General features: G+C 47.1%; 2 protein-coding genes across 4 annotated transcripts in view; both read right to left on the bottom strand.

Moving 5' to 3' along the window:
• Positions 1-25869, bottom strand: part of MAP7D2 (MAP7 domain containing 2) — a 118259-nt gene that overhangs the window by 87584 nt on the left and 4806 nt on the right. For all 3 annotated transcript variants that reach the window (XM_060136863.1, XM_060136865.1, XM_060136864.1), the window contains one exon: positions 20289-23718. In XM_060136863.1, the coding sequence (XP_059992846.1) occupies positions 20289-20415 (127 nt within the window). In that variant the 5' untranslated portion in view covers positions 20416-23718. The remainder of the gene's footprint in view (positions 1-20288; positions 23719-25869) is intronic.
• The window catches only part of EIF1AX (eukaryotic translation initiation factor 1A X-linked), a 36065-nt gene continuing 25988 nt past the window's right edge, over positions 15793-25869 (bottom strand). Inside the window, exon 8 of the transcript XR_009538387.1 lies at positions 15793-16210. The gene's annotated coding sequence lies outside the window, so the exon portion shown is untranslated. The remainder of the gene's footprint in view (positions 16211-25869) is intronic.

The following is a 25869-nucleotide window of genomic DNA, read 5'->3' as shown; positions in this document are numbered from 1 at the left end:
AAGCATAAAATGTTAAAAACCACAAGTACACAACCAGAACGAGTGAAAATCAGAGCACCCTGGTGTGTATGAATGGTGTGTAATAACAAAAGTGCATGAGTTGTATTGTTTGCTTCAAAGCACAGCAAATCTGAAATCTAAAAATCAAACATTTAAGGCATTTATTGTAAACAATCTGTTTCATGTTTGGAAACACAAGTAGTTGCAGAATATGGGATCAGAACCAGAGAAGGAAGAGAACCGGTTCCAAGCCAGGGAAGGACATCTGACAAAGCAAACACGGGAGGTGCGACAGAGCAGCAAGAAGCCGCGTAAAAGCCTGCCTCATTCTACGCAACCAGGCTTCCAGAGCATTCCTGATAAGGGTGACCCATTTGTGAGGTTATTCAACATCCTGTTCCATAAAACGAGGCCTCATCAGTAGCTGAAAATATGTCAGGTAGCAGGGGAGCCTTTCTGAATTTCGGTCCTAAAGCCTTGCAGTGGGTAGAGTATTCTTGCTAAAGCCTGAGTGGCATTTCAAGGATTTGGTACAACGATCCTTCTTTTTTAAAGAGTCTCATACTAATCCTGAAAGCTCCCTTCCTTACTCCCAAGCCACCTTCAAGGTACTCTCTTTCCCTCTCTGGTTCCTAAGAGGTCATAAAAATCAGTGACTAGTGGGGATGATTGCACAACCTTGTGAATATTCTAAAACCCACTGAACTGTACACTTCACAAGGCTGAAATTTATGTAATATGACTAATACCTCAAAATAATTTTTAAGCTGTTTAAAAAATCAGGGCAAAACACAGAATTACCGTATGACCCAGCAATTCCACTTCTGGGTATATAGCCCAAAGAATTAAAAGCAGGGTCTCAAAAAGATACCTGTACACCCATGTTCACAGCAGTGCTATTCACAACAGCCAAACGGTGGCAGCAACCCAAGTGTCCATCAACAGATGAACAGATAAACAGAATGTGGTTTATACATACAAGGAAATATTATTCTGCCCTAAAAAGGAATGAAATTCAGATACATGTTATGACAATGGATGAACCTTGAGGACATCATGCTAAGTGAAATAAGCTAATCACGAAAGGATAAATACTGTATGATTCTACTTATGGGAGGAGGTATCCAGGATAGGCAAATGTATAGAGACAGAAAATAAAATACTGGTTACCAGGGACTAGGGGGACGGGGTAATGGGGAGTTATTATTTAATGGTTACCGAGTTTCTGTCTAAAATGATGAAAAAGTTCTAGAGATAGATAATGGCAATGGTTAGACAACATTGTAAATGCACTTAACGTCACTGAATTGTACACTTAAAATGGTTAAAATGTCAAAGTTTATGTTATGTGTATTTTACTACAATAAAAACATAATTTTAAAAAGTCAGAGCCCTTGGGACTTCCCTGGTGGTACAGTGGTTAAGAATCCGCCTGCCACTGCAGGGTACACGGGTTCGATCCCTGGCCCGGGAAGATCCCACGTGCCGCAGAGCAACTAAGTCCGTGCGCCACAACTAATGAGTCTACACTCTAGAGCCCACGTGCCACAACTACTGAGCCTGCATGCCACAACTACTGAAGCCCACAGGCCTAGAGCCCGTGCTCCGCAACGAGAGAAGCCACTGCAATGAGAAGTCCGCGCACTGCAACGAAGAGTGGCCCCCACTCGCCACAACTAGAGAAAGCCAGAAAACCTGCGTGCAGCAACGAAGACCCAACGCAGCCAAAAAAAACCCACAAAAAACAAAAAACCCCACAAAAGTCAGAGCCCTCACATCTAAGAACTTGATATCTGCTTCAAGGTAATAAGGTAGTACAAAAAAGACTTCAGAAAGGGAACACCCTTTGGGGACTTCCCTGGTGGTGCAGTGATTAAGAATCCGCCTGCCGGGCTTCCCTGGTGGCGCAGTGGTTGAGAGTCCGCCTGCCAATGCAGGGGACACGGGTTCGTGCCTCGGTCCGGGAAGATCCCACATGCTGCAGAGCCTGCACGTCTGGAGCCTGATCCCACATGCTGCGGAGCCTGCACGTCTGGAGCCTGTGCTCCGCATACGGGAGAGGCCAAAACAGTGAGAGGCCCGCGTACCACAAAAAAAAAAAAAAAAAAAAAAAAAAGAATCCGCCTGCCAATGCAGGGGACACGGGTCCGGGAAGATCCCACATGCCGCGGAGCAAATAAGCCCACGCGCCACATCTACTGAGCCCGGGCACCTAAAGCCCGTGCTCCGCAACAAGAGAAGCCACCGCGATGAGAAGCACACGCACCACAATGAAGAGAAGCCTGCGCACCGCAAATGGAGAGTAGCCCCTGCTCGCCACAACTAGAGAAAAGCCTGCGTGCAGCAACAAAGACCCAATGCAGCCAAAAATTAAATAAATAAATAAATAAATAAATAAATTCAATATGTAAATTAAGCTCTGAGTGGGAGAAAAAGCAGCACCATTCCTGTGCAGAAGCTCGAGAGCATGGCCGAAACGGGCCCCAAGTAATTATTTGCTGAGTACCTGGCAGTGCTTTCCTGCTAACCATGGGGCACCTAAGTGTAAGTGACCATGGTGACTCCCATGTGCACGAAGATTGTCTCCAGTCCTCCAGCCAGATTTAACTGTTTGCTCATCTATGGCTTCATGGTCCATTTTCATACTTCCATTTACGGTACTTTTCAGTGTTAGACTTGGATTATAGGTAAGTTAGAAAATGCATAGCTCGGTAGGTCACTAGGTCCTTGAAAGGCAACACCAGTATATATCAATATAAGTACATTATATACAAAAATATATTTTTTTGTATATAAATATATGCTCATAGTCGTCTTGTACTCAATACACAGAGGATGACAGTGACGCCCCTGACCTCGTGGAGCACAGCTATGTATGTGCAAGACACCGTGCTCAGCACTTTCCATGCACTACCTCATATAGTCCTCCTGTTGACCCTGCGAGGAATCTGTTACTATCCTCTTCTTATAAGAAGCTGAGACTGGAACAGACAAGAAACTAACTCACGGCTCCACAGCTAGTTAGTGGCCACACCAGTACCTGATCAGATGAAGGTCTTAAGTGGTAAATTCTTAAAATTTTTTTAAAATTTTACTTTATTGTGGTAGGAACACTTAACATGATATTTACACTCTTAAAGTTTTACATGTACAATATGGTACTGACTCTCAGTACCATATTGTACAGCAGATATCTAGAACTTATTAATCTTGTTTAACTGAAACTTTATGCCCACTGAGGAGTAACTCTCCATTTCCCCTCAGCCCCTGGCAACCACCATTACACTCTTCGATGCTATGAATCTGACTCTTTTGGGTACCCTCATGTAAGTGGAATCATGCAGTATCTGTCTTTCTGTGGCTGGCTTATTTCACTTATCATAATGTCCTTAAGGCTCATCCATGTCACATATTGCAGAATTTCCTTGTTTTATAAGGCTGAATAATACTCCACTGCATGTGCATACCACATTTTCTTTATCCCTTCATTTGTCCGTGGACATTTAGGTTGTTTCCACAGTTTAGCTACTGTGAAGAGTGTTAATATCTCTTTGAGATCCTGATTTCAATTCTTTTGGATAAATGCCCAAAAGTAGGATTGCTGGATCATATGATAGTTTTATTTTAGTTTTTTGAGGAACCTCCACACTGTTTTCCATAGTGGCTGCCCCATTTTGCAGTCCCATCAACAGTGCACAGAGGTTTCAATTTCTCCACATCTTCACCAGCATTTGTTGTCTTCTGTTTTTTTGATAACAGCCATCCTGACAGGTGTGAGGTGATATCTCATTGGTGAATTCTTAGCTGAAGAAAGAGGTGAAGAGGCTACTCTATGGGCGACTGGCGCAGAAAGTTAGAGAAGGGAGACACCAACACCCAGGAGTAAGCGCCAGACAAAGAGTCACATTAGGAGGGTAGATGGAACTGAGTCCCGTAGAAGGTCCCAGGTCTCTTTATGGAGACCAGGAGGTTTTGTGGAAAGGGTGCCGGGTGGGTGTTCTGCCTGTCCACAGAGGCCACAGCAAGAGGAGAGGCATTTAGAGGAGAGGTGTTTGTATGAACAGAAAGGACTTCTTGCCCGGGGAGAGGGTGCCCCTCCAGCCTCAGAGGACATGGAGTGAAGATCCACTCTCTGTCCTGACAAAAGTTAACGCGCACCTGCTGACAGGGGCAGCTCAGCCCACGTGCTCTCTGCAGGTCCCCCCGACCTGGAGTCTGTACAGGGCAACTCCAAGAGGCCAGGCTCTCGGCCTCCTTGGTCCAGGATGACGAAGAGCAAAGAGGGATCAGGGTCCGAGTCCTAGGAGGACAGGTCTCAGCAGGAACGCAGGCACCCGAGTTTCTCCACCACCTGAGTACAGCAGGCAGAGCGGCAGACATCCAGGAAGTCACCGGCACCACAAACGCCCAGCCCCAGCCCTGCTCGGCCCATCCCAGGAGCTCCTACCCTGAGATAATATTTTTCTCAGAAGACCGACTCCTTCAGTGACACACAGGTCTTCCCACAAGGGCTGGAAAAGTCCTCTGCCATGTGGACGGCAAGGTTCCTCACACACACGCCACACCCCACACGGTCAAAGTAACGCCAAGCCACAGGCCCACTGCCAACACCCCAGCACCTGGAAAGATAAGCCTGAGGCCTCGAAAGGTGAGCGCCCTCCTGAAACCAGGTGCGCGCCCAGCCAAGGGGAGCAGGCACGACCTGAGCACAGGAAGCGACGCTTGCGTCCGCACGCTCCCAAGGGAGCCACAACCCTGGCTGCCTTTGTCTAACACTCGCCTTGGTCTAACTGCCCTGCCTTCCAGACCCAGCCCCCGGCGCAGGACCTCTGCACCCACCCCGCTGCGTCCAGGGGCATCACAACTTCGTTCCTACTCAGCCGTCGCCTTCCTCGGAAATCCCGGCCTCCAGTTTCCAAGGCGGGTTTCGGCCTACACACGCGACATTTCCTGAGATCAAGGACGCCTGACTTACCTTGGAAGGTCTTCCTTCTGCAGGCGAGAAGCTGCAGCGTGCTGCTACATGAACAGAGTCCAGGGAGAAGGAAAACCCGAGTCTGTGCGAAAGGTCCAAGTTCATACTCCCCAGAAGGCGGCCTGTGGAACTGCATTGCCCTCTCTCATTTACATACACGGTGAAGTCATTTCCAACCAACGCCCTCATGAGTTGAGGCCCACATCCCCTTCCAGGGCATTACTCACTTATAGATTAACTACCTTGGGAAAGAACAGTGTGTAGAAGCTAGAAACCAGGTTCTTCGCTCTGGTCCTGTTTTCACTTGGGAGAAAACCTACCTGGAGCCTGAGATGGGACTGTAAGCACAGGCTTTCATTTACATCTTTAGCTCTGCTTGCTTCTCTGCTGAAAACTGCCAAAACTGCCCTCAGCCATTTCTTTCTTTCTTTTTTTTTTTTTAAGATTTGGTTAATTTCTTTTTCTTTTTATCTTTTTGGCTGCATTGGGTCTTCGTTGCTGTGCACGGGCTTTCTCTAGCTGCAGCTAGCGGGGGCTACTCTTCGTTGCAGTGCGAGGGCTTCTCATGGCAGTGGCTTCTCTTGTTGCGGAGCACGGTCTCTAGAGGCGCGAGCTTCATTTGTTGTAGCACACGGGCTCAGTAGTTGTGGTGCACGGGCTTAGTTGCTCTGCGGCATGTGGGATCTTCCTGGACCAGGGCTCGAACCCGTGTCCCCTGTATTGGCAGGCGGATTCTTAACCACTGTGCCACCAGGGAAGCCCTGCCCTCAGCCATTTCTTACCATCCAAGGAGCACTTATTGAACCGGCTACTCGACGACTTGTCTCATGAAAAAGTGTACAGTTTGACCAAGACACAGGCATGTAGAAAAATATTTACAATACTGATAAGTTGCAATAAATCTGTATCAGAGCAAAGGAGGACACACTGCCTGGGGGTGGGAGCTGTGGATGTGCCCCCCATATCCCCTCCAGAATGACTACAATTAAAAAGACTGACAAGATCGGGTACTGACAAAGATGTGGAAGAACTGGAACTTTCATTCCTTCCTGGTGGGAATACAAAATGGCAGGCAGAGTAACAGGCCCCCAGAGATGTCCAGGTTCTAAGCCCTGGACCCGTGAAAATGTTACCTTTTATGACAAAAGGCCTTTGCAGATTAAGTTAAGGCTCTTAAGATGGGGAGATTACCCAGGATTTTTCAGGTGGCCCCCGTGTAATCACAAGGGACGTAGGAAAGCTAGAGTGAGAGAGAGGAGATGTGACAATGGAAGCAGAAGTTGGACAGAAAAAGACTGGAAGATGCTATGTTGCTAGCCTTGGTGATGGAGGAAGGGGCCACGACTCAAGGGATGCGGGCAGCCTCTAGCAGCTGGAAAGGGCAAGGGAACAGATTCTCCCTTAGAGCCTCCAGTAAGGCTTTGCTGACACCTTCACTTTAGCACTTCTGATGTCCAGAATTGTAAGATAATGAATTCATGTTGCTATAAGCCATTAAATTTGCATAATTGGTTACAACAGCAATAGGGAACTACTTCCAACTGTTTGGAAAACAGTTTGGCACTATATGCAAAAGCTGAACGTATGCCTACCTTCTGACCCAGTAATTCAACTCCTAGGTATGCACACAACAGAAATGCATGTATATGGGCACCAAGAGATGTGTGCAAGCATGTTCACAGCAGTTTTAGTCAAAAGAATAGAAAACTGAAAATAACCCAATTGTCTATCAGCAAGAGAATGGATAAACCAAATTGTAGTATGTCTAGTCACACAATGTAATACTACCCAAAAATAAAAGGAAATGAACCACTGGGATTTCCCTGGTGGTCCAGTGGGTTAAGAATCTACACTCCCAATGCAGGGGGCCTGGGTTCGATCCCTGGTCGGGGAACTAGATGCCACATGCATGCCGCAACTAAGACCTGGCATAGCCAAAATAAGTAAATAATAATTTTTTAAAAAAGAAAAGAAATGAACCACTGATGTCTGCAACATCACGGATGACTCTTACACACACAATTTGGAGTGGAAAAAACCAGACACAACAAAAGTATATACTTGAAGAAAAAGTTCTGGAGATGGATGGTGGTGATGATTGTACAACAATATGAATGCACTTAATGCCACTGAACTGTACGTTAAAAATGGCTAAAATGGTAAATTTTATGTTATGTATATTTTGCTACAATAAAAATGTACATACTACGAGTCTATTTTTATAAAGCTCAAAAACAAGCAAAACTAATCTCTAGTGAAAAGAGGTAAGAACAATGGTCACCTTTAGGGGATACTGTCTAGAAGGAGGCACAGGGTACTGGAAATATTTAGTTTCTTGATCTGGGTGTTGGTTACATGGGTGTATATGTAAACGTTCATCAGACTGTATGCTTAAGATCTGTGCACTTTAGTTTCCAAATGCCAACCCCAAGTTTATTTGCACATGATTTGATTTACCTGAATTCGTGTTATCAACACTGTAATGGAAATGGAAGAGAAAAGAAAAACCCACCAGAAGTGTGTGTAGTCAGGGAAGGCTTCAGGGAAGAGGTGAGATGTGAGCCAAGTACTGAAGGGTGAACATGGTAGACACAGACAGGAAGGCATTCTGGACAGAGGGAAGAGCATGTGCGTGGGCGGCGAGGTGCATGCAGAGTGTGCCGGACACTACCAGCTGGGGGTGATCACTGGCCAGAGAAGGGGGGCTGGAGGGGTAAGAGGGAGTCCCATCCCAACACACCCAACCTGGGAAACCCCAGCAGCAGTCTGGACTGTGCTTATGCCAGGCTGATGTCAGAGGAGATCAAACAAGACTGCGATGTGATGAATCCATGACAGGGAGGGGGACCTGGACAGAGACCCCTAAGGCTCTTGTGATTACAGTCGGGACCTAGATGACAGGGTCTGACCCAGGCACTGGCAATGGGGACAGGGTCGTGAGAGATGGAGGCAGAGCCCCCTGCCTTGGCTGTAATGGGAGTGGGAGAGGGGAAGGCTGGGAAGTCTGCTGGTTAAGCCCACCAGCTGGTTAAGTGGCTGGTGATCCCGCTAACCAGAGGGGAGAAGACCAGACTACCCTTTCCCCTGCCTCCTGGGCTGGCAGTGGAGGACCACAGTATGTCAGAGTTGGAAAGCATTAGTCAGATGACCTAGTATGCCAGTGCACTCACAAGCGACCAAGTTCTTCGCCGAGGCCAGCACGAGGCCACAGTGTGCGGAGCAAGCTGGGCGAGAGAGCTAAGGCTCATGTACTTCAGTGAACAGTCCTGGAGAAGAAGGAACTGATTCCTTCAGCTGTGCTGCTCATGGCTCCCCAATGCCCTCGCCAGCCTCGCCTCGGTCTCAGTCCCTGCCAACATCCCCCTGTAAAAGTTCTCCCCACAGCCCATCCATATCCTGCATAGCTCATGGCTTCATCTCATGATCTGATAATGCCTTATAAGTCAACCTGGTTTCTCCTCCAGCCATGCTGTGTAACCCAAACTGAGGCAGGGACGGAGAGGGCACCCCAGGGCCCCCAGGAGCCAGAGATACGTCTTGGCTAGTACGTTCTATCACGGCCCTACAGACCTGATGTGAACCACAGGAGCTAAGTACCAGTTCTGTTCTTGGTGGCCTGTGCACATCTGAGAGGGTCTGAACGACAAGTACCAAATACCAGAGCTTGTAGAGGAGAAACCAAAAATAGATGGGATAAATGAGGAGCTTGGGATGAACACACACACACACTACTATATATAAAATAGGTAATCAACAAGGACCCACTGTATAGCACAGGGAACTCTATTCAATATTCCGTAATAACCTATATGGGAAAAGAATCTGAAAAAGAATGCATATATGTATAACTTATTCACTTTGCTGTGCACTTGAAACTAACACAACACTGTAAACCAACTATATACTCCAAAATAAAATAAAAATTAAAAAAAAATAGATGGGTATGAAGGAACTTGTTTGAGGCCCGAAACACACTACTTATTTCTTTTTTAAATAAATTTATTTATTTTACTTATTTATTATTTTTGGCTGCATTGGGTCTTCGCTGCTGCGTGCGGTCTTTCTCTAGTTGCAGCGAGCGGGGGCTACTCTTTGTTGCCGTGTGCGGGCTTCTCATTGCGGTGGCTTCTCTTGTTGTGGAGCACGGGCTCTAGGCTTGTGGGCTTCAGTAGCTGTGGCTCATCAGCTTCAGTAGTTACGGCTCGCGGGCTCTAGAACACAGGCTCAGCAGTTGTGGCGCACGGGCTTAGTTGCTCCATGGCATGTGGGATCGTCCTGGATCAGGGCTCGAACCCGTGTCCCCTGCATTGGCAGGCGGATTCTTAACCACTGCTCCACCAGGGAAGCCCAACACACTATTTCTAACCTGGCAAGGTCAGTGAACATCTAGTTAACTGCACAATCCAATTCAGGAGCCACTACCACATGTGGCTATTTAAATTATTTAAAATCGGACACAATTAAAAAGTCAGTTCCTCAGGGCTCAATAGCCACATGTGGCGAGCGGCTACCATTTGGAACAGACGTAGAACAGAAAAGAAAGTTCTATTGGACAGTGCTGCGTAGAGTATCTCCTGCTTGAATTGGCCTGATCATAAGAGGCACTCATTCTGAAGTCACCTTCACACACCTTTACATGTCATCTTTACACACCTTGAAAAAAGGGGGTAAGAATCCTTTTAATTTTTAACTAATAAAGATAAAATTATGTACCACAAAGGACAGTCTACATTCCTTAGTAGAAAGGCACCATGTCTTCTTGGGTCGTTCAGTCGAAACAGAGAGAAAGTAAAAGACAAGTAAGAGAAATGAAAGCTGAACAGGGTAGAGTGAAACAGTCCATTTCACTCCCTTGACTGTTCTGCTATAAAAAGAGTTAATCTCACCCCAGAAGATTAGGGATATGTAGAAATTAATGGACCATTAATAAGAAGCAATTATTCTTTAGAAATAATTCGTGACTGACAAAAACAAAGTCAAGTGAAGTGGAAACTTAGGTGGGTGAGGAGGGGAAAAAAGGAGAGCAGGAACATGTTTTGCAGTAAGAAAAAAAATTACTTATTGTAATTGTAGTTAAGTGCAATTTCATTCCTTATACCTTTTTTTGAAAGATTGTATTTATTTATTTATTTATTTTTGGCTGCGTTGGATCTTCGTTGCTGCGCGCGGGCTTTCTCTAGTTGCGGCGAGCAGGGGCTACTCTTCGTTGTGGTGCACGGGCTTCTCATTGCGGTGGCTTCTCTTGTTGCGGAGCACGGGCTCTAGGCGTGCTGGCTTCAGTAGCTGTGGCTCGCGGGCTCTAGAGCACAGGCTCAGTAGTTGTGGCACGCGGGCTTCAGTAGTTGTGGCTCACGGGCTCTAGAGCGTTTTATAATTGTGGATAACGGGCTTAGTTGCTCCGCGGCATGTGGGATCTTCCCGGACCAGAGCTCGAACCCGTGTCCCCTGCATTGGTAGGTGGATTTTTAACCACTGCACCACCAGGGAAGCCCCACAATCAGTAATTTTTTAGAGGGCTTTTCATCTGAAGATGTAACTAAATCTGCTTCAATAATACTGGTTACCTAGCTGATGAAAATGAACGAAATTTTGTTCATAACACATATCTACACTGGGGGAAAATTTACCCACGTGCAAGGAAAGCTTCCACTGAAGGCTGTCATAATATTTCACCACCATTTGTCACCCCTGACTGGTGCTCAAGAGAACCGAACACACACAGTTAAATAAGGTAGAGAAGAGGAAATTCTCCTAAGAGGAGACCTGGCCCCCATGCACAGGGACGTTTGCCTCTCTAGTCAATGGAATGCTGAAAATGCATGCCTAGGTGCTAAGGGAGGAGAACATAGGGGAATCTTGTGTGTGTGTGTGTGTGTGTGTGTGGTGTGGGGTCTTTTTACAAATAAGCACAGCAGGAGAATCCTGTTTTGCCCAGTTTATGATTCAGATGGTTATTTCAAGTTAAGGGCAAATATTAAGGTGTTGTTTTGAAACAAAGACACAGAGCACTACTTAATAAAGGACTTCTGGTGCCTGGTGAAAAATTCAAGCTGCAGGGGCATTTCCTGCTCTGTATTTATTAATTTCAGGTATTCATTTATGCCCTCCTCTCTCCCTCCTTCTGCTTATATAAAATACAGCAGAAATGAATGTGAAAAGTGTGAGAAAGAGAAAAACAAGAGTGGGATAGAAAAATGGAGCTAAGAAGGAAGTTAATCCAATAGCTCGACCATAGCAATTGGAGTTGCACACTGGTTGACCTGCTAAACCAACAGTTAATTCTTTTTCTTTTTAATTTTTTTTTTTTTCGGTATGCGGGCCTCTCACTGTTGTGGCCTCTCCCGTTGCGGAGCACAGGCTCCGGACGCGCAGGCTCAGCGGCCATGGCTCACGGGCCCAGCTGCTCCGCAGCATGTGGGATCTTCCTGGACCGGGGCACGAACCCATGTCCCCTGCATCGGCAGGCGGACCCTCAACCACTGCGCCACCAGGGAAGCCCTTTTTTTTTTTAATTTTTAAAAAAATTTATTTATTTTTATTTTTGGCTGTGTTGGGTCTTCGTTGCTGCGTGCAGGCTTTCTCTAGTTGCGGCAAGAGGGGGCTACTCTTCGTGGCGGTGCGCGGGCTTCTCATGGCAGTGGCTTCTCTTGTTGCGGAGCACGGGCTCTAGGTGTGTGGGCTTCAGCAGCTGTGGCACGCGGGCTTCAGTAGTTGTGGCTCGCGGGCTCTAGAGCGCAGGCTCAGTAGTTGTGGCGCACGGGCTTAGTTGCTCCGCGGCATGTGGGATCTTCCCGGACCAGGGCTCGAACCCGTGTCCCCTGCACTGGCAGGAGGATTCTTAACCACTGCGCCACCAGGGAAGCCCCACCAACCGTTAACTCTTAAAGACTCGGTGTCAAAGGCAAAGACAGACCAACTGCTCAGGAGGGGGACAACTTGGTCTGGGCAGGGACTTGTCCTTCAGGCCCTGAAAGCGAATTCGGGTTAAGTGGCCCTGCCCAGTAAGTCCCCCTATAGCCAGTGCCAGCTCTGCCACATCATCAAACCTAGGACGCGGGAGGCGGGACAAGCCCCTGAATTCACTGGAACTGTCCAATTATGGGGTCTCCAGAGTTAGGGGGTCTGTCCTGTCAGCCAACCAGAACTTGTTGATCATAATCAGAGTGTGGCTTCTGTGAACAGGAACTAGGAAAGCACAACACTAGCCCTGGGGCGAAATGACCAGACCTGCCCTCACAGAGCCCATCCTGACCCAGCCCAGCAGACCCCACCCCGCAGACGGGGTTCCCCACCGGACCCGACACTGAACCTGGGAGAGCCTGCGCTGGCTAATACCGTTCTCCTCCCACTGTTCCATCAGTATCATACCATGCTTTCCCTCCGTAACAGCCCAACATTTACCACAAAGCCGAGCCCACTCCCTTTCCACAGCCTGCCAGGTCCCCGAGACAATCCGTGCCAGGGCCTCGGCACTTGCCCACCCTGGGGAAAGCAAAAGCAGCTTCTCTCCTCGAGAGCCTGAGGGTCCAGGGAGGTTTTGCTTATTGTAGGGGAGACCGTTTTATCAAAGCATCTTTTGAGTTCCACACAAGAGATCTAAGATAGACTGAATACCGCAGCATACATCCTGTTCTTCATACCACACTCAACACCATGGTGCCCTATGTGACCAACAGAACTTTCTGCCATGAGGAAAATGTTCTAGATCACCGCGTCCAATATGCGAGCCACTAGCCACAGCTGGCTACTGGGCAGCTGAACTGTGACTAGTCCATGTAGAGATGTGCTGAAGCATAAAGTCTTCCACTGGTTTTGGAAGACTTGGTGCAAAGAACAGAATGTCAGATATCTCATTAATAATTCTTTACACTGATTACATGTTGAAATGACAATATTTTAGATATACTGAATTAAATAAATTGTATTATTATTTTAATTTCCCGTTTCTTTTTGCTCTTTCAATGCAGTTATTAGAAAATTTAGGAGTACATATGTGACTAGCATTCTATTGGTATTAGCCAGCACCAACCTATACCATTATTTAGTAGTTTTCTTTAAACTGAATTTTTTTCATTTTTTTAATCATTCTGAAAATATTCGTGAAATTACAGTTTGAAACTATTCATGAAATTACGGTTTGATGTATTAGTTGTATTTTTACAACACAATTAAAGAATCCACAGGACCATTAATCTAAAATTGAGAAGATAAGTTTGTCCACGTGTAACCTAAACCCTCTTAGGTACCACACCCTTTGGGAAATGCTGGCCCAGGACAGAGCTACTCAGAGTGTGGCCTGTGGACAGATGCCAGCCTCCTTATTGTTCATTATCGTCCACAATAAGGACATAAATTGAGAGCACGTATTTAGAAACATTCATAGCAATTTGACAAAGTAATGTGATACCCATTGATATCTTGGAATCTGGCATCTAATCTGATATTTTAAATTTGGGACCTGTATTTTACATGTGCTTTATATTTTGTTTCTAGTAAGTCCTTTAAATTGTACTTAAGAGTTAGAGACACACTGGGCTAGAGTATAAGAGAATCTTCCGTGGGCCTTCCAGAGTGATGACCTAAGAGCCGCAGTCCTCAGTCACAGCCAATGCAGTGCTCTAAGACAGGAAAGCATACTAAGGAGATCTTCCAGACCCCAACATAAAGGCTGGCACAGAGGGGATGGGGGCTTAATTCCTGGCAAATAAGAAATTCTGTTAAATGAAACTTCTCTTCCTCTAAGCATTTTTGTTGATAAAACTTTTGCTGTAATTCTAAGAAATGAAGGTCCTCATCACCTCTGTAGAGAAAAACAACTGTATACTATAAAAAAAGGTACACAAAATCCTTATAAAATGTATATCGATAGTACTGAGCTAGAGCTTGAGAGGGGTACAGAAAATGTGGGAGGCATGACCCATGTGCAAAAGGAATTTGTTATAATCTATCTGGAATGGCACAGAGGCATGGAGATTAAAAATACTTAACTCTAGAGTCAAACACACTTACTGTGTGACCTTGACCAACTTATTGAACCTCTCTCTTTTTTTTTTTTTTTTTTTTGCCGTGCCACACAGCATGCAGGATCTTAGTTTCCTGACCAGGGATCAAACCTGGGCCCTGGCAGTGAAAGGGCTGAGTCAGGGAATTCCCTTACTTAACTTCTCTTAGTGTCAATGTACTTAGCTGTTACAGTAGAGAATCTCCGAAAAGGGAGATTCCTCCTCTCCTAGTAGGCACTTACCATGCCTCACCTCAAGAGGTGGAGTCTATTTCCCCGTCCCTTGAATCTGGGCTGGCTTTGTGACTTGCTTTGACCACCAAATGCAGCAGAAGGGACATTCTGGGACTTTCAAGTCTGGGCCATAAGAGAACTGGCAACCTGCACTTCCTGGCTCTTGAAGAACACCTGCCACACTGTGAGGAAGGCCAGGACAGACTGTGTAATTTGAGACACCCGGACCATGAGAGGCCATCTTGAACATTTCAACCCCACTGAGCTCCCAGCTGACAGCACAGGCAGCAGGAGAACCACTCAACTGAGCCCAACCAACCCCCTGAATGGTGAGAAATAGTAAGTTTGGAGTGTTTCGCTACACAGGAATAGAAAATTACAAATCTCTAAAATGAGAATAAAAACAGTATAAAGGATGGCTATGAGGAATAAAGTAAATAACGTATGACAAGTGCTTATAACGGTGCTTGGGACATAAGTGCTCAACAATTAGCAGCTGTTACTATTTGAGGAGCTAAAATGAACACATGTGCAATATATGACTGCAGACTACTTGGGAGGTTCCATTCAGGTTCTCAGGGCCCTGCAGGCCCCGAGCAGAGGAATGCCCAGGAGGTGAAAAGACAAGGCTTTGCGGTGAACTCACGTATTGGACCTGAAGAATGCAGCGTGCAGAACGATGGTTTTTAAATCCCTGATGCATGGAGAGCCACCGGAGAACTTCCGGGCAACCACAATATGTGCGCACATCAAGGGCTGAAGCCTAGAGGTCTCCATGGAGACAGTGTAGATGGGTGGCTGCCAGGACCTGGGGAGTGGATGACGGGTGAGGGGGAATGGGGAATGACAGCTAATGGTTATGGGGTTTCTCTGCGGGGTGACGAACATGTTCTAAAATTGACTGTGGTGATAGCTGTACAATTCTGTGAATATACTGACAACCACTGAATTGGGCATTTTAAATGGCAAGAGGAAAGCTACCGCTCCCCAAGAGAGAAGCAGACCGAGGCCTACATTGAGACAGAGCTCAGAGGCGGATGAAGGGGATCCCGAGGCCCAGCGTGCCCCGGAGCCGCAGGTGCCTAGCCGGCAGACTCCTCATTGGAAAGCGGTCACCTCAGACATGAGCCGGGCGGTGAGCAATCCCTCCTGGGCCACGGCGCCCCAAGGGCAGCCACCCTGGACCACTGCCTCTTCCTTCTTCTGGTGTAATTCGTTCAAAAGAGCCTAGAGGGCAGGGCCACGGAAAGTTTTCAAATTATCAGACTGCTGCCAGAGTCAGCTCTGCCTGCGAACCCTCCCTCCCCCACCCCCCGGAACTGGGCAATACCATCATAAGCATCATCAGACTACCTGCCCTGTGAGCACCTACTATGCTGAGCCATTATGAGTTCTACCTTGTTAAATCCTCCCAACAAAGCCCACTAGACTATTGACCAGCATCCCCCAGAAAACCACATCTCTCGTCTGCCCAAAGCAACCCTGCAAATCCTACTGTGTTATAAGTCAATCAGTATAGCTACTACAGAAGGCAAGATGTTCTTTTAAAAAGTGAACCATGGCAGAAGATGGGGCATCTGAATGAGAGGAAAACATCCTTTAATTGTGGAGAGGGAGAAGGGATAGAGATAGAAATGACAGAATTTGACCAGTCGGGTCACTAGGGTCAGTACATCAGAAAAGAAACAGTTGATGGTCAGACTTTCAGGAATTTGCCCTGAAGGTCCTGCCAGGTCCGAGTCCTTCAGTGCCATAACTCCACAAAGCCAGAAGCCCCAGATCAAATACAACTTTCTTTCGCTCCTGACCTTGGCCCTTCTCACTGCCGAAGGGACTTGCAACGTTAGGACACACGCACAAGCTCAAGTTGCTCCTCTTAGTCCAAACAGCTCTACGATGACAGTGGTCAATAATGGTTTTAGGGACTTCCCTGGTGGTCCAGTGGTTAGGACGCCGCACTTTCATTGCTGAGGGCCCGGGTTCAGTCCCTGGTCGGGGAACTAAGATCCCACAAGGCGTGCAGTGTGGCAAAAAAAAAAAAAAAAAAAAAAAAAGAATGGTTTTAAATGTAGCAACTTTGAGAAAGGATGAAGAACTCTGATTTCTTGGGGCCCTACTCTCAGCCTTTCCTTTTCCCTACTGTGGCCCCTGGGGGGAGGCTCTCCTGAACTTCCAGTCTGCACTCCTCCATTCTCCTGATCTAGGATGGGGGATGGAAGACAGGCAGATGGAAGGACAGCAGGGAACCTCGTCTCAACTCAAAGCAATTCCCTCCTTACCAGGGAACCATGGGCAAATGGATTGAACTCAGTAAACAGTATTTACCTGCAGAAAGCACTGGAAAGTTCAACAAGCCTCAGGAAACATGCTTTGTAATTCCACTATCTCAAGCTCCTCCACCGACACACTTCTTTAATCCAACTCACGAGTATTTCCTCAACCCAGTGGAGCTGCTCCCAGCATAATGCAATTGTCAAACATCAGTTACACACCTGTTGCGTGAAAAAACTGTGAGGAGGGGGCTTCCCTGGTGGCGCAGTGGTCGAGAGTCCGCCTGCCGATGCAGGGGACACGGGTTCGTGCTCCGGTCCGGGAAGATCCCACATGCCGCGGAGCGGCTGGGCCCGTGGGCCATGGCCGCTGAGCCTGCGCGTCTGGAGCCTGTGCTCCGCGGCGGGAGAGGCCACAACAGTGAGAGGCCCGCGTACCGCAAAAACAAAGACAAAAACCTCTGAGGGGGAGTAGGATGACCATCCAGTCACCCTCTGCACCAGGCCTCGCCCTCAAGCCAATCATCTAACAGAAGGGACAATGGCTAACCAGCTTCAGCATTTACTGTGTGTCAAGCACTGCTTTACAGATATCAATTCCTTCATCTTCAAGGCAGTGTTTCTATCCCCCCCCCCCACGGTGTTCTTAAGCCCATTTTAAAGGTGAGAAAACTAAAGCTCAGCAGTGTCTCCCTGAGGTGAGACATCAGGAAGGGGAGGGGCGGCATTCACACCCAGGCAGTCTGGGTCTCGATCGCCCGAGCTCCAATGACAGCAGGAGCTACCAGCACAGGGCCCTGCTCACAGTGGGCACCCAATGAACACCTGCGGCGAGGAACTGGAAGGTTAATGTCGTCACACGTGCAGGTGCTGCAGGCACAGGCAAGACGAGTTCCTTAATTCAGACTGAGAGAAGCCTAGAGGAAGTGAACGCCCGAAGGGAAAAGGGGAGAAGGGGGCATTTCAGACTGAGCGGTGCCCAGGACCTGTGTAACAGCGAGGCAGCCTGACAACGGTGACCTGGTGACTCTGCTTGCCCTCTAAAGGCATTGAGGCAGAACCAAGCAACAGGCGCTTGCTCCGCATTCCTGATGCTGTGATATAACACAAGCACTAAAGAGAACAGCACATCTGGTAATTTCTCTTCTGGGAGTAACTGAAAGGAAAGAAAGCAAGCATCACTGGTGGGTAACGGGGAAAAAATGCACAGGATTTCAGTATTGGAAGAACCTGTTGCTAGAAGAAACAACCAGAGAGGTATCCCCCTGCGACCTTCTACAACAGCTCCCAGGAAAACCACTTGCCGGCCCATATCGCCCAGCTGTGCTGCCGTGAAATTGTCCGAGAGACTAAACACCTCAGGCCTCTTAGTCTTTTCTGCCCCTCACAGCACTCAGCACAAGCTTAGGATCAATGGTTGACTCTCAAGAAATGCAGGTTCACTCTCATCAAGAATGGGTCCCAAATGATAAGGCCTTGGGCAGCCAAGAGTAATCAGTACCAAGATGTATTATAATAAAACCTCAAAGGGCTTCCCTGGTGGCGCAGCGGTTAAGAATCCGCCTGCCAAGGCAGGGGACACAGGCTTGAGCCCTGGTCCAGGAAGATCCCACATGCTGCGGAGCAGCTGCGCCCGTGCGCCACAACTACTGAGCCTGCGCTCTAGAGCCCACGAGCCACAACCACTGAAGCCTGTGCGCCTAGAGCCCGTGCTCTACAACAAGAGAAGCCACTGCAATGGGAAGCCCGAGCACCTCAACAAAGAGTAGCCCCCGCTCGCCGCAACTAGAGAAAGCCCGCACGCAGCAATGAAGACCCAACGTGGACAAAAGTAAGTAAATAAATAAATATTAAAAAAACACAAAAAACTCAAAAATCAAGACTTCTCTGAGGATGACATTATTTTTCTAAGTACCTAGCCTCACAAAACCCACTTGAAAGAACAAACCATGGTACTACCTGGCACCTAAATTGAACACTCCAATTATTCCACATCAATCCTTATGCACATAGAAGTTTATGAAATATATATATATATGTGTGTATATATATATATGTGTGTGTGTGTGTGTGTGTGTGTGTGTATATATATATATATATATATATATACATTTTGGCCGCATCGCGCGGCTTGTGGAATCTTAGTTCCCAGACCAGGGATTGAACCCATGCCCCCTACGGTGGAAGCTCGGAGTCTTAACCACTGGACCACCAGGGAACTCCCTGAAATATTTTAAACCTTCACACAACATGTCTTTCCATATTTCTAATTTCAAATGAAGGAAAAGAGCTTTAAGCTATTTTTCTACAATAAAGTTTCCAACTAGAACTTAATAAGGATGTCCCCTTATTGAGTGCCTTCAAATAAATTAAAATATCACAGATATTTCAGGCTCAACCATACAGCTCCGCCCTGCCTCTAAAACATCGAAACGACCTAATTGTTTAAACTCGACCAAATAAAAATGTGAACTTTAACAACCTCCCTTTTCCAATGTTATATTCTACTAGGTCCCCCTCCCCCAAGGCTGGTTCTGATGGATGGGTGGGTTTTGGGTTTCTCCCTAGCACATGCAGCCGAGTTTCCCAAACAAAAAGGACGAAAACAGAAGTACATCTTTTTAGTATTTATATCACTATCCTGTGATATTTGTTAAATTCTGCCTTCAAAACAAATGCGTGATGAAAAACGCAAACTGGGAAAGATTTAAGCCACCTCCTCCTTCTCGAAATGATGCAAATGAAGGCCCAATCAGAACATACCCCTCCCCCATGAAAACCATGTTTTAAGTGACTAAAGAACATTGCCCTTGATTTCCTTCCCTTCCTTGGTACACCTTACATAAAACACGCAGATCTTCACTATGTGATAATTCTCCAAATCCTATACTTAAGATCTGTGCGCTTTTGTGGGATGCACGTTATACTGCGGTAAAACACGCCTTAAAAATACCTCACACTAACTTAAAAAAAAAAGGTGTTGCCAGGAAAAACATGAAATCGGTTTCCAAGTTGCTTACACACCCGCACTACCTGCAACCACTTTACAGAACGTTAGAAGATGCGAAACCAGCTTATCTAAAATTCTGCCAAATGTCCTCAAAATCTCTCCCTGCTTCGCTCGTTTCCAGGCAGCCAATCCGGGGACCATCCCTCCTTAGCTCCCAGCAGCTGCAGCCTCTAGGGCCGGGGGACTCATCCGTCGCGCTGCCACGCGAGGGAGCCGCGACCCCGCCAGACCCCTGGGCAGCGCACCCGCGGCCGCCGGGAGCGCAAGCGGGCGGCAGGGGAACCCGGCCCGGGGCTCGCAGCTGGCCACCCCTGCCAGTGGGTGACGCGCCGGTTCTGCCCCCCGGGGACGCCGCGAAGCATGAAGCTGGGCTGCCCCTCGCGCGCGACGCCCGAGACGCAGATTGGGCAGGCGCGCAGGCCCCGGCCACCCCCCGCGCCCGCTCGGTCGGCCCCAGTGCCCCCCACGCCTGCTGCTCCGCGATGCGGGGCCAGCCCCCCGGGCCCCTGGGGCATCAAGCGTGGCCCCGGTCCCCGCACGCCAAACATACCTGCCACCCACCCTAAGCCACCCCCAATCCCACCCACTCTGGCCACTCGAGAGCGTACTCTGCCACCGGCACCGTGAGGGGCGCCGGCCCCGGGGTCCCGCGCCCAGGCGACCCCGGGCTGAGGAAAGGACATTAGCTCAGTTCCGCGCCCCGCCCCCCACAGCCTCGCGCTCCACAACCTCTACCTCTTGCGGCCCGCCCGGGGGGCCTGAGGCTCCCACGCGCCCGCCGCATCCCGGGAGCCCTACCTGAAGGCCGGTGGTTGGGCGGCGAGGTCCGCACCGCGCCCGGTTCGGCCATCTTCCCGGGAAGCGGGGGGGCCCGCGTAGACCCCTCCGTCCCGGCTGCCGCCCCGCAGTCGACGCCGTGCTCCATCGGGATGCCGGGGCCGCACAGGCGCACTGCCCCTGCCGCCGCGCCGTATCGGACCTGCGCGCGTCCGTACGCGCACGCGTCCCCCCCACGGCGTGCACGTGCGATGTGCGCACCGGTTCTCAAGCCGCGCACGAGCACCGCGTGCACACGCGAGCTGCACACGGGTCCTCAAGCAGCAGGCGCCTACCTCGTGCACTTGGCAATATGCACACCAGCCCTCACACAGCACGAGTACACGGCGTGCACGTGCAGTGTGAGCACTAGTTCTCATAGCGCTCCCACACACCGCGTGCACGTTCGATGTGCACACCAGTCCTCACAGCGCGCACGCACACACGGCATGCACACGGTTCCTCATACAGTGCGCACACACAGCATGCACACACCGGTGTAAACACACGTCCCCACACAGTGCATACACTCAGCATTATATATACATGGGATGTAGTTTCTCACACAGGGTGCACACACATCCTCACGCAGTGTGAACACAGCGCGCACACACCATGTGTACACACCTGCCCACCCAGCACGCACATGTTCTCACACGGCTCGCAGAAGTTCACACACACTAGGCATCCACATACGTAGAGCTGCAGCTCTGGAAACAGGTCCTCTTAGGGCCTCGGGCAGGCGCCGCTTGGGCCAGTGCCACATGTGCAGATGCCTCCCTCCAAGCACAAAGGTGCACGGGTGGCAGGCGCTAGGTCTTCCCTCACCGCAGCGAGGGGCTCCAGGAAGCCAGACTGGTGGACCTTCAAGGAAGAGGAGGGGCACGCAGTCAGCCTTCCAACCATGCCCCCACTCCCAGGCTGATTCCACCCGAGCGCTACTCAATGGCTTCTTCCTGGTGTGCAAATAATGCACTAAAGAAATCTCTGTGAGAACATCTCTGGGAAGACAAATGAGAGTGCACTGAACGTGTAGCCTTGGGAGTAGGCGTCTGGACAGGGTGTGGGGGCCTGTGGAGGTGTGTTTCCCCTGGATGTCCTTTTACCCCTGCCAGAGCACTTAACTTCTTTTCAAAAATATACATATTGAAAAAGACATCTTCGCAGAGCCAGCTCAAGCCTCCAGGTGTTTACCCAGATATAGCCTGCCGAGTGATAACCCACCCCAGGGGAGCCCCAGGCTGCACGTCTCTCTGGTGGGCAGTGACCAGCCCCCGGGTTTTAACTTCCACCCCTGGGGGAGAAAGAAATGCAAGGTTAAAAAGCCGAATAGAGCTGAATCAGGGTACAAGGTTCCTTTGGGGAGGGTGATGGTAACATTCTAGAATTACATTATAGGGATGGTTGACTCTATACTAAAAGCCACTGTACATTTTAAACGGGTGAACTTTATGGTGTGTAAATTATACAAAAAAAAAAAAAACCACACAAGTTGAAACTCTCAGTAACTGACAACCAGATTCTTAGTGAAAAGCTTGGGAAGAGTCCCTTTGTTGGCACAAAAATGTGATGAACGTGTTCATGACACTCCCAAAGGTGTGCTAGGAGTAGGGCGCAGCTATGGTGAGAAAGCCAGGAGGGGAGTTTAGATACAAACAAGCAGAAAAGCGGGCAAGTTGGGGCTGGCCCCTTGTTTGTAATGAAAACTGCTTCCAACTCAGTAAGATTGAGACAAGTTAATTAGGGCTTGGGAGCTGTTTTCACTTTTTCTTTTTTTCTTCTTTTGGTCTTACAGACCTTGGGTACGAGCTTATAACTCACCCACCTCCTGAGCTCAAGGCTTGCTGACTTGTCAGAATACCCCTGTCTAGTTTGATTCTATTTTTTTCTCTTTTGATTCTATTTTTTCTGTTTATTTTCTATTCCCACTTGCATTCCTCTCTTCAATCATATACACCTCCTGTTTAATATATTTTTGTAGTTCTACTTTCAAACATATAGTGAAGATATGCGTGGTTTAAATTTATATAAATGATAAGGCACACCAGCTATCATTCTGTTTTTCCTTGCTTGGAATTGTTTTCAACATCTATCCATTGCAACTGTATACAAATCTATCAGAAACAGATTAACTGGGACTTCGCCTTCCAATGCAGGGGCTGTGGCAGCTAAGATCCCACATGCCTGGAGGCCAAAAACCCAAAAAACATAAAACAGAATATTGTAACAAATTCCGTAAAGACTTTAAAAATGGTCCACATCAAAAAAAAGAGATTAACCATTTATTCTGGTTTACTCTTCTGTAAATTACCTGTTCAATCCCTGTCTTTCTATTGGGCTACTTGTCTTTCTCTTGTTGATTTCCAGGTTTTTTGTATTCTAGATAATCCTTATGGGCTTAAATATTTCACGCTAGTCAACTAACGTTTTCTAAGATTAGCAAAACGTCAATTTTTATGCCAAAATCAATCCATTTAAAAAAGCTTCTTATATGGAAATAACCACAAACTTACAGAAAAGTTGCACAAATAAGAATTTACAAATAAGTCATATGCCCTTTACTCAAACTCACCTATCATTGACATTTTACCCCATTTATCATTTGTAATCCTAGCTGTACCTCTTTTTTTTTTTTATCCTTGGTTGTTTTGCTAGCAAGCTGCATACATATACACGGCCTTCCCCTTAAATACTTCAGTGCGTATTTCCTAAGGATATTGTCTTTTTATTTTTGGCTGTGTTGGGTCTTCGTTGCTTTGCGCGGGCTTTCTCCAGTTGCGGCAAGCGGGGGCTACTCTTTGTTGAGGTGCTCGGGCTTCTCATTGGGGTGGCTTCTCTTGTTGCAGAGCACGGGCTCTAGGCGCGCGGGCTTCAGTAGTTGCGGTGCACGGGCCCTAGAGTGCAGGCTCAGTAGTTGTGGCGCACAGGCTTAGTTGCTCCGCAGCATGTGGGATCTTCCAGGACCAGGGCTCGAACCCGTGTCCCCTGCACTGACAGGTGGATTCTTAACCACTGCGCCACCAGGGAAGTCCTCTCAGGATAGTCTTAAACACCCACATTAGTTATCAACTTCAGTAAATATAACATGGATACAATAATTTTACCTAATTGGCTGCCAGTTTCTCCAGTATAGAGGTGCTATTTTTCTCTTGCAACTAATCGGCAATCTGTGGGGAGCCACTTTAAGGCCAAGCAAATATTCTACTCCTTGCCAAAACTTCTTCCTAAGGTTTAACATCCATTGATAGTTCTTCATTCAATCTTTCCCATGGTTACAAAATAAAACCTATCAATTTTCACCTTATGCTTATGGTTTGTGCTTTAAGAGGTCTTGGTTTTGTTCTGGATACAGATGTAAAAGGTCAAATTGTACGATGTTTATTGTAGTCCCTCAACTCCGGTGGAGATGAACCTCAAGGGGGAAAGAGAACAACTCAAATTGTAGTTAGAAGGAATTAACGAGGGCCATAGGTCTTAATTATATACTTGCCCACTCACAATAGTCTACATTTTCATTAGTTTACAGATTTACCTTTAAAGCAATTTATTTTCTGTATACGGTGACAAGAGATCCATATTTACTTTTCTCTGTAAAATGTAGGTTTGTCCAGCACCAACTTTTAAGTACTCTATCCTTTCCCCAATGATTTTGAAACCACTTTTATCATGTATCAGATTCCCATATGTACATGGGCTTGATTCTGAGCTCTTTATTCTGATCTTTTTGTCTGTTACTGCATCTATTATTTATTACTATGGATTATGGTGTGACAGTATCTGATGAAGTTCTTTGCTCTGCTTTTAAAATTGCCTTAGAAATTCATAATTTCCATATGAACTTATTCTAGAATCAATTTTTCTATCTCCCCCAAATCCTGTTGGAATATTAATCAGAACTGGCTTTTTTATGACATCATACCATCTATGAGCAGTGTCTTTCTATTTAAGCCATCTGTTTAACAAAATGACATTAGTTTGCTGGGCTTTTGCCATTAGGCTAACTTCCTAAAAATCTAGTTAGAGCTGAACGACATTTTTTTTCTTTTTAGCATCACCGCGCAGCATGCAGGATCTTTGTTCCCTCGAACCCGTGCCCCCTGCAGTGGAAACACGGAGTCCTAACCACTGGATCACCAGAGAATTCCCTGAACATCTTAAAATCTGTTATACCATCTAGTTGTTAAGTCTAGTGCAGCAATTCTCAATTTTTTTGCCTCAGAGTCCCTTTACAGCAAGGGTTGGTAACCTACGGCCTGTAGGCCAAATGTAGCCCACCACCTACTTCTGTTAATGAACTTTTCCTGCAATGCAGTCTCATTCATTTGTTTACGTGTTGTCTCAGGCTATTGTGCAACACAACACTGACAGAACTGAATAGCTGTAAGAGAGATCATATGGCCTACAAAGCTTAAAATATTTACTATCTGGTCCTTTAGTAAAAGTTCACCAACTCCTATTTTACACCTAAAATTGAGACTCCCAAAGAACTTCTGTAATCTGCTAATGGCGGTGAATGTTTAGTTTTCCAAAACTCAATTTTTACTTGAAAGCGCATGTGTGATATTGCAACAAACACTCAGTTTTCCTTGAAATGACAAGTTCACCTGTGGGAGTATTGATGTGCTAGAAAATTTTTAAAAGATTTGTTACTTTAACAGTAAGCCTAAATAACATACTTTTAATGAAAAGTAACAACCCCCTCCCAATTTGAGAAGAGTGGCGTTGTTTCACATTTTTGCAAATCTCTTTACTGTCTGGCTTAAATGAAAATTGAGTCTCGGGACTTCCCTGGTGGTCCAGTGGTTAAGAATCTGCCTTCCAATGCAAGGGACTCGGGTTCGATCCCTGTTCGGGGAACTTAGATTCCACATGCTGTGGGGCAACTAAGCCCACGCACCGCAGCTAGAGAAGCCCGCATCCTGCAATGAAGATCCCGCATGCTGCAACTAAGACCCGAGGCAGCCAAATAAATAAATATTTTTAAAAAAGTAAAATCGAGTTGCATATCTGCTTTTGTATTCAGTGTGTTACAATATGTTTTCGTTAAAGCACATGAAGAAAATCTGGCCACTATGTAGTTGGAAAAGGGAGAACTATTTTAACGGCTTTTCAGGTAACCGTGTATGCTCTTGACACTATACCCAATCCTGACAAATGGTAACTTCTTAAAGTTAGTTGCATTGTGGAATCTAATACTGAATCAGTGATCTTTTCATACTAGTACGTTAAAACCCACTCATCATTTAGAAAATACTGCTTGACTCCGCTACGATCTTCCAAATGTCAACACACTTCATTCTACAGTATTAAAAAGTCACATTCATTATTACCACCTCTGATCTCTTCACTGCGAAGCCGTCAAGCTAATGGTGGCAACATCAGTTTCCCCAAACTCTTATCACCTCCAACAAATGCTGTCAGTTGTTTTCCTTAAAGTGACAGGGTTATTTTGAGAAAACCTGACCACAAACGCACGTTTGCATAACCAGTTTGCCTGTTGTTCTTTCAAGTAAAAATGGTATTCCAAGAAAAACGATGGCCAGTTCAGTTTGCAACTCAATAA

This window comes from Lagenorhynchus albirostris, chromosome X (genome assembly GCF_949774975.1).
Source record: "Lagenorhynchus albirostris chromosome X, mLagAlb1.1, whole genome shotgun sequence".
NCBI lineage: Eukaryota > Metazoa > Chordata > Mammalia > Artiodactyla > Delphinidae > Lagenorhynchus > Lagenorhynchus albirostris.
This window is presented reverse-complemented; position numbering and strand designations above follow the sequence as displayed.